Below are 15,113 nucleotides of genomic sequence, written 5' to 3' on the forward strand. Positions count from 1 at the left end.
GCACAAGCCATACAAGGATCTCCTGTGCTGCCCTCAATGGCAGGGGCTCCCAGTGCATGCAAGGGACGTACATCACTTCCTGAGGTAAAAGCAAGGCCTGGCTGGACTGAGGTGAGCTTTCCAGGATAGCAGCTCAGCCATTCCCAGAACAGAAACCTACCAGGCACTGTGCTCAGGATGGCTGCCTTTAAACATTTCCCACAGGCACATGCTAATATTTGTTTCCCTAAAAATATTTTGAAAAAATTTTAGGGCAAAATGATCAAATGTATGGTCTCCATTTTTGTGCGGGGAGAAAGTAAAGCTGCAAACTCTGAGGGCAGATTGAGGTTCCTTCAGCAATCAGAATCTTAATACCTTCACAGGCTTCTCCTGCAAAACAGCACTGTCCTCGACACTCCAAATACCTGTAAATACTGAGTGCAAATCCCACCCAAACCTTGCTTTATTTCTCATGACCCCAGAGAAATGAAATGCCAATGCAATTCAAAGTCAACATTCCAGCACTGTGATTATTAGCATCATCATCATTAGCTGAATCCAATCTCACTGAGGTGGAACGATGCTGAGTCAGGCATTTGGGTGGGAGCAGATGGCAGCGTAACACCTTCAGGAGATGAACATGAGCCCCACTCTATCCTGTGGTACTGAGAGCAGCCAAGAGCTCATGTTAAGATGCTTATGCAGGGCAGTGCCCAGCAGGGGTTCCAGCTGTACTTTGAACGGGGAGGAGGCTCCGCAGATTCTGACAGAGCTAGAGTGTCTGACTCTTCACCCTCTAAGGAGCAGTGGAGAACAAAGGTTTGAGCATAGACTTGCCAACTACAGCAGGCCCCAAGGGATCCACTGTGCAGCTGAGGACATCAGATGTAGTTTCTCATTTGTTTCCACTCAGATTCTTCCTTACAGGATAGAAAACACCTTTCATCCACTTCAGGAACATGAGGGCAGAAAGACCAAGCCTTGAGCCTCACAGTTTCCAGCCATCTTCTAAATCAATGGCCACTGAAATCACACCAAGATCCTCCAGGGCATGCAGTAAGGTTGAGTTTGCCTGGGAACCCAGCTGCCTGGACGCCTTTGATGGGAGGTGGGACTCCATGGCAGGTGAAGGCATGACGAGGGGCTCCCACAGCAGATGCGTGCATCCATGGCTGCAGTACAAGATCTCCAGCCAAAAGGAAGCAGAGAATCCTTTCTGGATCAAGACGTATGCAGGGAATGAGGGGCCACAATTATTTTTCAGTGCACACACTGACATCTCTAATGGACCGACATCCCATGGATTGCTCATGTTCCAGCTGGATGCCTACAAGCCGAGAGATCACACCTTGCATAACAGTGACTCAGGATGCAGCCAGCCTAGAAGCAAAACTGAGTGTCTCTCTCTCCTTCCCCCTTACCGTGTGCTCACCCTTTTAACTCCGTTTCTTCTCTGGAGTGGCCAACTGACAAACTGCCCTTTTTTTGCCTGGTGCCTGGGTATCATGATGATGGACTTAACAGACAGATCTTCCATTGGGACTGCCAGATTCAGTCAATCACCCCCCCCTTCATTCAAACCCTTCCTTCTGCAAAGCTTTGCAATGATAATCCTCCAAAGAAAGAAACTGCAGTTACACAACAAAGCCCCACCACAAATGACAGGTGGGAAATCCAACCTCTTAGCCCAGAGAGGAGAACCTGCTCCCCACCGGGGAGCCCAGCTCTCTTCTTACCTGCTGTGGCCTGCTAACATTCTTCTTGTGTTTTCAGTCAAATTGAGGTTCTAAGATCCTCAGGGCAGGAACCTTGTCTTTCAATTTGCCTGCAAAGCGCCATGCATTCCCCTATGGAGTTATATAAATATTTAATGCAGAAAACCATTACAAGAAAATTATTTAGGAGGCAAAATCAAGCAGTCAAAATTAGGTAATGGCAGATTTATGGTTGCCTGTGCAATTTCAATTTGGCCCTTTGTGTAGCCATCCTGTGCACTGAATGACATAGGGTCCTGTGGGGAAAACGGAACGTGGTCATGTAGTTAAAGACTATCATTATGCATACGCACAAGAAGGCAGAATTAAGGTTGCACAGGCAACTTTAAATCTGGCATTTCCTAACTTTTGCGTGTTCAGCTTTGCACCCTAAATAACTTTATGTATGTAATTTCCTAGGTTTTCTTTAAAAAAACAAAAGTTAAAAAATCATTTATAATTGACTGTTACAACACCCAACCATACGTCACAAGCAGGGCTTGAGCCAGGAACTTTCAGCATTGCAGCACAGCCATCTACTACTTGAGTCACAGAACCTGCTACATCAGCTAATGACAGGAGAAGGCTATTATCTCAGAATGGGGGATGGGCTACTGGGCAAGGTGCTAGGTTGAAGGATAGTTGCGGGGATCTTGGCCTGGTTCTCCCCCCTCATCCCTGCTATAGCTGCTCTAGCAGCACCTGGGAATTCCCAGTATAGTGGCAACAGCTGCTGCTGCTTTGACAGTGGCATGGGCTCTGCCTTACAATGTTCACATTCAATTATTATTTTAGAAGCCTCCCAAACTTTTCCTGAGGAGCAGACATGAGAGAAGAGAAATGGCAATTTTCAACACTTTGTATTTCAGCAAAACCTGAATGGATTTTCAGGAACAAAGAAGAGGCACTTCTTGAGCCCAAGGGCTTTCTCCTTGATGAATTTCAAAGGCCTGCTGCAAACAATGGAGATTAGAACTTTTGACAAAGATCACAAGAATCTCTTACAATAGAAAATGTTAGGCAATCTCAAAACAGATGTCACTACCAGCTCCCCTATAAACAATCATAAATGACTGCCTCCAAATGTCAACACCAAAACAAGACACTAAGGGGCTCCATTAGCAGGCAGATGCCCTGGCCTCCTGAACTTTCCACTTCCAAGAAGACCACCTTCCAGCAGATAGTTAGTGAGACTCTTCTGCCATCCACCTGTGAAGGATTCTCCATAGAAAAACCACTGCATTAACCAAGCCCTCTTCAGTATGATGTTCTCTGTCATGCTTACAGAGGCCTTTTGTGACTGTGACACCAGGATCGGCATCAGATACCGGACTGATGGCAAGCTTTTCAATCTGCTGAGGCTACAGGCAAAGATGAAGGTACAGGAAGTGACTCTTCATGACCTTCTGTTTGCTGATGACTATTCCCTGAATGCCAAATCTCAATCTGACATGTAGCAGAGTATGGACTATTTATCTTCAGCTTGTGACAATTTTGGTCTCACAATCAACATCAAGAAGACAAATGTGATGTACCAGACTACACCAAGAAAGCCTTATGTAGAGCCTGCTATCACAGTGAATAGCCAAACCCTACCAGCAGTGCACAAGTTCGCCTACCTCGGCAGTACACTCTCACATGCAGTTCACATCGATGATGAAACCAATGCCAGAATTGCCAAAGCAAGCATGGTCTTTGGCAGATTATGTGCAAATGTAATAATGTGCAAAAGAGGCATTAAGCAACAAACAAAACTGACGGTCTACAAAGCCATTGTGTTGCCAAATTTGACGTATGCCTGCAAAACCTGGACGGTGTACTGACACCATGTTATGAAGCTGTCTGAGGAAACTGATGAAAATAAGATGGCAAGACAAGGTTCCAGATACTGAGGTTCTCATACAGGAAGGTATTCCAAATATCCATCCTCTGTTGATGAAGTCACAGGTGAGATGGGCAGGCCATGTCACCAGAATGACAGATGAGTGATGGCCAAGAAAATCTTTTATGGCGAGCTAAAGGAGGGAAAGCGCTCTCAGGGAGGCCAGAAGAAATGTTTCAAAGATTCCCTCAAGTTATCATTGGGGCGTTTCAACATTGATCCAGAGTTTTGAGAAGATCTCGATCATGATAGTTCTACCTGGTGAAGCCTCATCCATACTGGAGCTACAGCCTATGAGCAGAGGAGAACTACTAAGGTAGAGCAGAAGTGCCAGCAGTGTAAATCTCACAACAGCAGCATGTCCTCTGTTAATCAAGTAATCCATTGTGGAATCTCTTGTTCAGTGTGCCATAGACAGTTCAAAGCTCAAATTGGCCTGATCAGCCACTCACATGTTCACAGAAACCAAACCAATCAATGATGTCATGGTCATCTTCGAACTCAAAGGATGAACAACAACCTAAAAGAATCACTGCATTAATCAAATCCTCTAAACATGCAGAATGAGGACTATGAGGTCTGTAATCCCCCCATATGCATATTGCAGACATAATGTATATACAGCAAGGAGGAAGCAATGCTGACATCACTCACCTTTCTACCCAGCTCTTATAGTTGGGGATGTCCTTGGCATACAGTAGTTTGTTGGAGGGAGAGTCTTTCCCTAGCTTGTGCTCAGAAGTTGAGCAGGAGTCCATGAATGTCTGTGCCACCACAGATAGGCAAGCATCAGTAATACTGTTCTTGTGAATGTCAAACACAAACTGGGGGTTCTTAATCACATTCACCCAAAAACGCAGAGGTAGACTGAGGAAAGAAAGAATAGAGTTGGGTCACTGCAGGAAACAAGCCCCCAGACAGGAGCTAGTGCAGACAGAGCCCCAACAGCTTCCTGAATTTGGCAGATTCAAGCCTGAATTTGGCAGTGTCTTCTCCCCCAACCCCACAAAAAGATAAGCAATTTGGGGAAAAAATTAATTCACCTATAGCCCTAATGGCACCGTGGACACCTGGGCTACCACACCCTCAGGCTTATCCTGAATATGGTCATTTCTATCCACTGGGCACAGTAAGAGAGAGGCCTTGGGGGAGGAACTTCTCGACCTTGTCAGCAATTTCAAAGAGGGCAGAGGTGATCGGGACTTGAGGATGCTTTGGGGACCCTTCATCAGTTTGCTGTCAAATGACGGTTGTAGGTGCTAGGAAAGATTCCCTAATCACTACAGCCTGCCTCTGTCTGATCCAGTAGCAGTGCTGGTTAGGAAGAAATCAGCTCCTATCCTGAAGCTCCCACTTCACCGCACAGCTTTGGTCATAGACACTTCACCCCAGTGGGGTTTGTGGGCATGGAACTAGGAATTTAAATGCCCTACCCCTCATAAGAGCCCAGGCGTTACTGATTAGATGCAGCACCACACAAAGAGGACACAGATATGACCACGTGCCTGTAACATGAGGATGTCCACCTGAAGTGTTGTATGTAAGACACGGGAGGTAACTGTCCCATTCTATTTGACCGGTGAGACCTCAGCTGGAGCACTATGTCCAGTTTTGGGCATTGCCCTTTACAAAAGACATGGACAAATTGGAAGGAGCAACAAAAATGACAAAAGGTTTAGAAAACCTGGACCTATGAGGAAAGATTAAAAAATTGGATATGTTTAGTCTTGAGAAAAGATTGAGGGGGGACCTGAAAACACTCTTCAAAAATATGTTAAGGGCTGTAATAAAGAGGATGAGGATCAATTGTTCTCCATGTCCACTGAACACAGGACAAGTAGTAATGGGCTTGATCTGCAGCAAGGGAGATTTAAGTTAGATATTAGGCAAAATGTTCTAGCTATAAAGGTAATCAAGCTCTGAGGTAGGCTTTCAAGGGAGGTTGTGGAATCCCTGTCACTGTACGTTTTTAAGAAAGGGTTAGACAAAAACCTGTCCGGGATGGCCTTGGCCTGCCTCAGCAGAGGGGGCTGGACTTGATGACTAGAGCCCGGCAGATCTGTGGATATCCGCTTTACATCTGTGGACCATGTTTGCGGATCAGATGCAGATACACATTTTGTATCCATGCAGGGTTCTATTGATGACCTCACAAGTCCTCCCTTCCAGCCCTACATTTCTGTGATTCTAAGATGGGGCCGAGCATCTTAGAGGTCTAGCATCATGTGGACTCAATTTTAGTATTCCTCATAGGCCAAGTCACACAAGAGAGAAGGAAGCCAATGACCCAGGCGCTGATGGTTCCCAGGTACTCCCCTCCTGGAGTCTACGCGTGTAGGCATTCATTCTACTTTAGGAGTTTTCCCCTCCCTGGGGTTATTGTAGCTATCTGGGGCATGGGTGCTGGTGGAGGACAATCTACAAACCTCATGTACCCAGGGCCTAGGGAGGGTGTCCCTGGAATTTACATCAGTGAATGATGTTTTTAATGCATTCCAACACAGATCTCCTATCCCTCTGAAGTAACAACACCACTGCAGGGGCTCCTAAAGATTTTGTATGGCATACGGGTCTGGGAGAGACTTTGCTTTGGAATAGTTTCCTGCTAGCCCACTGCCACAATGGGGTCTTCAAGGATCCTAAAGGAAGGCCATCACAGTATTCTTCCTCTCTTTCCTGTCCAACCACCACCTCCCAACTGAGTCGCCTCCATTCCAAGTCCTCTGGGTGTCCTTCCCCTCCCCTTTCCTCACACACACTCATAATCCCAAATCCCACCTTATTAGAAAACCAAAGCATCCACAGCCCATTGATCAAAACCTCAGGAGTCCCGTTTAACCCCTCTGAACACTGCTACTGCCTCGGCTCCTAGGACTGACTCAGCTGTCTGCTCCCATTCCATTCCCATTGAACAGCCCTCGCTTATGCCCAGACCCTATGGCTTATGCCAAATTGTGCAAAATCTCCTTCCCCACTCTGCTGATCTTTTCTAAAACCCCTCACAGAACTTTACAAAGGTCCCAGACAGACTCATGTGGGAGGAGAATTGTTGGGCTCTTTAAAGGACTCACTAGGGCATTTATTATCAGAGGAAAATGTAGGCTACATCAGATATTGAGATAGCAAATCTATGAATCAGATAGGCTCACAGCACGAGAGGGGAATCCTGGCTAGTGACAGACCAAGTGCTTGCTCACAGCACATATGCATGCTCCTCTTCTATTCTATCCTTATACCAGCCTCCTCTCAGTAGCATCTAACTCTCATTTGAAGGTCCTTAGAGATTGATCCCTGGAATAAAGCTCCTCAGAACCCCTCTAAGCTTCCCTGTGTCATCAACAATGCTTCTGTCTAAGATGCCAAATGCTGGGCTCCCCGGGACTCTTATAATGAGGATGCCGGATGCACATACATATTTCAATCCGTGAAGGGAGCGGCCTCAAGAAATCAGCTCCACACATCGAATTAGCGCCAAGAGATAAGCGTGAACATTAGTATGCAGGAGCCCGCATCCTAGGCCCTGTGGAACTGGGCTCCCCCCGCCCACCAACTCCTTCCTTCCTTTAATATAGAAAGCAGAGTTATAAATCAGTTCCGAGCATTTCCGCACTCTCATATCTCCATTTAAAAATGTTTCTTTTCCTGCCCTGCTAATTGCCGACAGTTACTGAACTATACAAAAGCAATTTGGCTGCCATTTAACAAATGCCAGACATGGGAACGTATGTACTCGTTGCCAGTAGCGGCAAGGAGATCAGAGAGATGAAATCAGTGAGGCAGCAGAAAAAAAGAATGCCGGGCGAGGGGGGAGTTGTGGAGAAGCAAAGCCTACATACAGTGTAGTGCTAGCCCCATCACATTGCTCACGGAGATCTCATCAACACCTGCTCCCCTTTTCTGGAAGCGATTAGCAAGCCTGATGGGTCGGCTCTTCAGGCTAGGCTAGGGAGGATGCATGTGTGGTATTACACTACCTTCACTACGATATGCATGGCTATGTGGCAGGCTGGGTGCACATCACAAACACTGTTAGGATGGGTGGCATGAAAACAGCCTGGGGTTTGCAAAGGCGCCTAGGGAGTTAGGGGACCACGTCCCATGAATCTCCAGGTGAGCTGGGCATTTAACTGCACAGCCCAGCCATAGTTCAATCATGGAGTACCTAGTACTTCAGGATATGACATTTATGGGAAGGGTGGCATGGCTGGGACTACTTGTTATAGCAGAACGTGCCTGGGGCTCACCCACCCCAAGAAATACTGGTATACAAGTAGGCTTAGATGCCCTATGTTTCCAGCTGACTGGTCACTTAATGTTAATCTGCCTTGGCTGAGGTTGGCATAACCAAATTTCACCTCAGAAGCTTGGAGACATTCATTAGCTGGGATAGTACAAATGGGAACGCTGACACCCCTCCCACCTGCCCAATTACCAGTTACTCTTCCAGGTGTGCCTGACGTCATAATCGTTGATCTGATGTTTGTCGGCTTGTTCGTCCAGAAAGTCGAACATGTACTTGATGGCCAGGGGCAGGGCGCTCCCACGGTGTGCCGTGCTGAAGATGGTCTCAAACAGGTCATCGACGAACTTCTGCAAGGTGCCCTGGAGATGAGAAAGGGAGAGTGGCTGCTCAGTACTGCCCAGAAAGTCATGCATTGGAGGAAAGGAGAAAGCAACAGGGCTAGCCATCAATTTCAGATCTTAACCTGACTGCTACCAACAGTAACGGGCCATCATCTGAGATGGGGCTGGGGGGAGGAGGGCTGAAGCCAAAGGAGGTACCAAGGAAATCAGTGGAACCACACTGGTCCAAAATGGAGAGAATACACTGTGGTGACAAGACGACCTCACAAGCCTGCGTCAGAAATTCTGGGGTGTTGTCTGGCATCATAACTCAAGCCACTACATGTCCACCCCAAAAGATAAATATATTGTGCTGCTTTACAACATGGCATAGTCCCTCCTTCATGGTCACTGCCCTGTCTGAATAACGAGGGAAACCCATTCGCATTATTCATTTTTTTATGGCGCTGTATTGTTTGGTTAGTGAATTCCCAAGATAGATGTGGTTGTGGCTTTTAATCCCTGGTGAGCGGAACTCAACTTGGAAACCCAACTGAAAGGAACTACTTGGAATTAACTAATCAAATGAAAAATACCATATAGACCAAGTGACTCCCATTATGATATCTGAGTCCTTCACCAACATTAATGAATTTACCCTGAACTCCCGTATGAGCTGGGGAAGTATTATCCCCATTATACAGATAGGGAACACAGACACATACGTGCTAAGTGAACCTGGATCTCCTGAGTCCTGATTCAGTGCCATAGCCGCGAGCCCACCCTTCTTCTCTAGGTCAGTCTCAGACATACAGCAGCTGCTGTGCTACCGAAGGTTTTGAGCATGCCCAAGTAAGATGAACTTGCCCTGATGCCAAATGTATGAAGTACATCATCATTATTTCTTCACTTAGCACCTCAAAAGTGTGCTAGGCACTATACAAAGAAATAAGACATGGTCCCAGCCACTGAGACATTACAGTCTAATGTCTCTGATTTGCTGCCAAATGCACCAGGTCCATCCCAGATAGAATGCACCGGCTGTGTTATTGACTACATTAGCTCTGCGTGGACAGAACATATTCGATTTGCTTCTGAATATTCCTGGTTTGTTCTACCATGCCACTGATCTCCACCAGAGCTGGAAATATAACACCAGTGCAGGTCACCAGCAGTGAAGGAGTTAAAGTCCATAGCAGATTGCTGCAGTTGATGGTGGGGCTTGGTTTGGAGGAGGAGAATACCTTATAGCATGTGTATCTCAGCTCCTGCAATTAACAGGGGTCCCTCCCCTCAAAGTACAGCAGTAGGGTTTTGTCTGCCTCTCCTATTGACTGTACATGTGGCACTGGCAGAATTTCGGGCATTTGTGTCCTAAGCTATCCCAGCCCCTCTTTTGCAAATGCAAAGAACTGGTAAAATGATAACATCTCTCACCACCTGAACAATGAGCACTGGGGAAATCAGTGTTTGCAGCAACTGTAGGATGGGTGGAAGCTTTGCTTCTTCAACAGCCTTGCTGCAAAACTGAGCTTTGCAGCTATTTTCTTGGCCAGATCTAATGGGTGCTGCAAGTGCTTGGTTAGGTGAAGAGACAGCAGGAATGCGGGTTGAGCCCCACTGTGGAGCTTGGCACTGGTCGGGGCTGAATCTGAAGATAGCAGGGCAGGGTTATCTGGTGGTCTATGGAGACAACTCAAAGGCAACAAGACAGACGGGGCACATTTTGAACCCTGCTGGAAGCAGACGTAACACTGGGAGGTACAAACCTCTGGGGCCAAGCTGCCGGGAGATCCAGGGGGAGGGTCGCAGTAGCTGCATGAACCTAATTCCAGACTGCTTCTTGCCCACAGAAGACATTAAAGACATCTAGCCAGAATTATCTATATTTGACCTGTACTGAAAACAGGCAAGGAAGCTGGCTGGCTGGCACAATCAAGGGGATCCCAGGAATGGTTCCCAGTCAGCACCCTCATCTCCCACCTTCCCTCCCCCTTTGAATGCAACCAGGCAGCCTTGCTTCCCAGTGCTGTACCTTGGTGGCCAACAGACGGGTCAGATAGATCTCAGACACCATCTTGCTGCCCCGGTCTCCCTCCCGCTGGTCCATGTGGTCATGATTCTTCACTAGGTGCCAAAGCTTGGTGCCACTCTCCAGGTCCGGTGTGATCATGGGGGTCCGTGAACGTAGACTGTCAGGGCTGCTGGCTGTCCGGAGCATGCTCTCTGTGGGAAAATCAAACGCAATGGGAACTTCCCTCCTGACTGAAACCCTAATCCTTGTCCACTTCCCCACTACCTCCCTTCCCTTCACCTGCAGACAGGTGTCTACAGCACAACCACACCCACAATCTGGCCTCTTGCTTGGTCTTAGCAGACAGAACGGTCCCTTTCAGCCAGGGTGGAGGCACACTGGCAGGACAGTGTGAGCAATGTTGCTCTGTGGCTCCTTGTACTGTACCTGTTCTGGGATGCACAAAGGACTTCAGGCTACAAGCTGCCAATGCAGCACCTCTTGTGCACCTGAAATTCACGTACACAAACCTTCCTTGGCTCGGATGTCACTGTGCCTATTTGAATTTGCAACCTGTGTTTTTGCTGTCTAGGAAGGGAGATCCCTTAGCAGCTCTCCCTGTTTGCCCTGGATGTATATTTCCCCTGTGTATCACGTTGCACCAATAAAGGAGAAGGGCACTTGGTTACCGGAAGCTGTGCTCACAGTCTGGATGGAGCCCAGAGCGAATGAGAAGGCTTAAGAGAGCTGGGAGGTTTGGTGATGCTTGTTGCAATACATCATGCATGCTGTAGTCTGCCTCCTTTTCTGTTCTGTGCTTTGTGTATACACCCTCGTCCCTGGCCTGTCCAGAAGGGCTGTTCCCATTGGCTCCAGAGAGCAGCCTGTGGGATTTCCCCCACACTCACCGTATCTGCTGAGTGACTTGGTGAAGGTGGAAGAGTTGGAGATGTTGTACGCCGAGTTCTGCTTGGGCACCAGTGCCACAGAGGAGCCATCAGTCACCTAAAGGCAGAGCAGTGTGATCAGAATGTGACTCATGGAGATGCACAGAGAGGTTCTGCACAGCAAGGGGAATGCCACTGCAGCAGTGAGAAACCAGTAGCTTTCGGGGTCCACTAATGACACAGGAAACTCTGCGCCCCTTCCCCCTGCGCTGCACCTCTAGAGCACCAATCCCTGGCTAATGCAAACCAGAACCACCCTTCTCCACTGACTCCATACAATAGAGCCTCTGGGGTAGCAAGATCTTGGATCAATGGGAATCCCAACAGCTGCCTTGAAATTCAGATAAGATAATAGGGGTCCCTGATCTGGCCCTTCACTGACCCTTGGGAAAGGAGAGGGTTCCCCAATGCCATGATGCAGCCCTGGAACAATCTCCTATCCTGTCCCTCCCTCTCTCTCTCTCTCTCTCTCTCTCACACATACACACACACACACACACAGTAAAGGATGCTGTTCCTTTACTCGCCGGTGGGTTTGCTGGACAGGGAGATGAGCAGCTTCATCTCCACTCTGTGAGGCTCACAGGTGTTGCCCGCCATCCCCAGATATCGAAACACTGGGCAGAGAACCTAAGTCTCTAGATGCCAGCCCACAGCAGTGGCCATTAGGCCCCCTGGACTGGTCTCCCTGCGGCACTAGAAGTGAGGGACTTGGACTAGCAGCCAAACCCAGTTCCCACAACATGCTAGGGAAGAAAATTAAACCTCCAGGTACTCAGGCTAGACCAAGTTCCTTGACAGCTGGCAACTGCCCACTGCCCTACCCCAGTGGTTTACCCCCATGGGCGACCTGACCTGGTAGTGGGCGAGGGTGTTGAGCCTTTTCCAGTCATTGTCTATCTTTGTGGTCACGTCTTCATCCTGCAGAATGATTCGGGCCATCCTGCCCTGCCGCCACTCTGTACCGATGAAAGAGAAAGGCAGGGAGTTAGTGGCACTCTAGATGGGACACAAAACGAATGGGAGGGAAAGAGGGAGAGAGAAGGAGCAAGGCCTCCCGAGCCCTGGCACAAACAGGTAGGAAGCTGCTCCCTCTACAGAGTATCTAATGCACCAGGCATGATGTGGGGTAAAAGCCATTTCTAAGCACCCAAGTGAAGAGGTCGGGCATCAGTTTGGGCCTGGCATCACTGAGCTAACTTTACTCCTCTGTTCTCCATCCTCCTGCCCCTCGCTGGGAATGGGATGGGTCACCATTTCTGGTCTCCTCTGCTCTAGTCTCAACCCACTGCCAGGAATGCCCATCACAAACCAACCCAGAGATGTCTCCAGCCCACTGCCCTCCAGTTCTTACAATGCACAGTTTTATTCCTAGGTTCTTCCCATCTTTGTTGTCACCGTGAGGATTCCTCCGTAGTTTGCAGCTGTTGCTTTGAGGTCAAAGCCACTAGCAACAGAACCCCAGCTAAGGTGGACTGAACGGTTCCTCCCGTGCTTTGGAGCTTCAGTCAATGCTCCTTTCAAACCATTCCCTAGTGTCGCTGTTGGGAGATGTGTGGCTCTCCCATCCTCTCAGAGGGCCAAAACCATAATCTCTCCTACACGGCCTGTCCTGGGCAGCCCGGAGGGTAGGAGTCCAGGCCTGAGAATTGCAGTCAGTGTGGAGCATTTAACACCAAGCTGTTCCCGTCATACACACTGCTGTGTGTACCCTGCATACTGAACAGCTAGCCCGTAGCTACTGGATACGTCCTCTATGGTATGCAGTGGTGGATTAAGACAGGATCAGATGCAATGGCCCCTCTGGGTCACGTGTTCTACAGGACACCTGCATTGGGTGCTCTGCCTCCACCTTCTACAGAAACACTCAGACCAGCTTGAAGCCCCTGACATTAAGCTCTTCTAGTCGACATTGATGCTCCATCTGTCCTAGCCACATGGCAAATGCCTCTATCTCTTAATCTCACCCAGGTCCATGTCTCCTGCCTTCGGTCTCTGGGAGTAGGGCACACCCTTGTAGACGGCATCTAGCAGCTTCTCCTTCACCTGTGTGATGGTGTCACAATTCAGAACCTTGACGGGAATCTCGGGGGCATTCTCATTCTCAGGGTTCACGCAGTTCAGTGTCTGTACAACACAGAGAAGCAGAGAGACTTGTGTGATGGGACGCACCTCACCTTCGGCCAGGAACGTGTAGCCAGGGACACAGGTGTCACAGCTGTCTACTGACTGTGCCTCCACATCCAGGGGCATTTAGTTTTGAGGAGTGGCAGCTTTGAAGCATTCCCCTGACCCCAAAACTGAATATAATTAACCCCCTCACTCCAGGAAAGCAGAGAGATATCAACAAGGGGATCCCAGCAGCCAGTAAACTAGAACAAACCCATAAAACTATGCAATCCCGAGTCACACCCATGCCTGGACATATTCCAGAGAACGTGGAATAGGAGAAGTCCTTATCCCTACCTTCTGGAGAGTATAACATGGGACAATCAGCAGTGCCAACTTCACAGATGTCTTGTTGGGACAAAGCAATAAATGGTGCTTAAGGCAGACTATTCCTACATAATCTTAGGCCTGGCATACACTAAAAAATTAGGTTGGATTAACTAAATCGGGCAGGGGTGTGAAAAATCCAAGCTCCTGAATGGGGAGATGGATTTCCTATGCCAATGGGAGAACCCCTCCTGTCTACACTGAAGTGCTACCATGGCCCAGGTGTGCCACTATAGCGTTTTAAATGTAGACAAGCTCTTAGCTCTGAATGGTAAAAGCTCAATGCATGTTCTGTGGATAATAGGCAATAGAAGGGTAACCAACCCCCCGCCCCCACGCTTCCAAAGCAATCCAAGTGAAGATAAGCAAGGAGGAGTCAGCACTGGGTTTAGTCATGGGAAGGGTTTTATTGAATCACCCAGAAGGGGTTGGACAGACAAGGCAATCAAGGTGGGTGGGGTGGGAGAAGGTGAGAGCTAGTACCTAATTCCAGGCTCTGAAAAGTAGGAAGAAGATATATAATATCCGCAGCCATCTCTGCCCTTTGCACAGACACCATCACCCTACCCCAGAAAACCCATTGGCTGGTTGGTCCAAGCCCCTGCCCACAACAGGCTACGCTCAGTAGCATCTCCTTTTCCTTCCATCTCTGTCAGGGCCCCAGGGTATGTCGGTGCACAGTATCCATCCATCCAAGAGGGGGACTGACGTGTTTTAAGCTCTCCCAGGTCTGCTGTGATGGCAAGCCTTGTCATGCCACACCCACCCTCCCCAGGACATGCGAGAAACAACACGGTAAGGGTAAGAGGCACGACCAGGGATGCTAGAGAGAGAAAAATGAAACAAACTGCTCTCTGCAAAGTACCTTGGGCACCTTAAAGACCTCGTTAAATAGCTGAACCTAGGGGTCCTGGCAAGAACCAGTCCTGGGCGAGGCTCCCGCTTGCACTAACCAGCATTTTGTAGTCAATCTGCTGCCGGATCAGCTTGTCTTCGCTCAGCGAGTAGCGGGCCTCTCCGGTGATGGCGTCAATCGGTCCTTTCTCCATCTGCTGTTTGATGGCACAGTACAGCATAAAAAGAGGCTCTCCAGCACACTCCTGTGGGGTAAAGGGAGGGGGAAGAGCGAGAGGTGAGAGGGCACCAGACACCAATCCTAACCCTTCAAGGAAGCCCTCAGCTACTGCAAGGAGAAGCAGAATGCAGGAGTCTGCCCTGTCCTCACAGGATCAATCACCAGTGTGTGGCCTTATAAATACTGTTCTCAGCACTTGCCAAGATAGTCCCAGGCCAGCTTTCTGCAACTCCGTTACCAATAGCAAAACGTGTTATGTTGCCAAATGCTTTGGGGAGCATTAGCTATAAAACATTGCCTCAGATGTGCACAAAAATGACCTGTGCTGTGATCTCAACAGCTGGGGCAAATGGAGGCAATTTACCTCCTTTTATCGCCCTCAGAACCAGCTGCTGTTTGT

The 15,113-nt window shown here is 48.5% G+C and overlaps 1 protein-coding gene across 1 annotated transcript in view; it reads right to left on the reverse strand.

Annotated features, from left to right (window-relative positions):
* The window catches only part of PLXNA1 (plexin A1), a 274,845-nt gene that overhangs the window by 11,834 nt on the left and 247,898 nt on the right, over positions 1-15,113 (reverse strand). Inside the window, 7 exon segments of the mRNA XM_038409069.2 lie at positions 4,273-4,485; positions 8,051-8,220; positions 10,217-10,407; positions 11,104-11,200; positions 11,998-12,101; positions 13,110-13,269; positions 14,592-14,738. Coding sequence (XP_038264997.1) covers positions 4,273-4,485; positions 8,051-8,220; positions 10,217-10,407; positions 11,104-11,200; positions 11,998-12,101; positions 13,110-13,269; positions 14,592-14,738 — 1,082 coding nt within the window.

This window comes from Dermochelys coriacea, chromosome 7, assembly GCF_009764565.3.
Source record: "Dermochelys coriacea isolate rDerCor1 chromosome 7, rDerCor1.pri.v4, whole genome shotgun sequence".
Taxonomy (NCBI): domain Eukaryota; kingdom Metazoa; phylum Chordata; order Testudines; family Dermochelyidae; genus Dermochelys; species Dermochelys coriacea.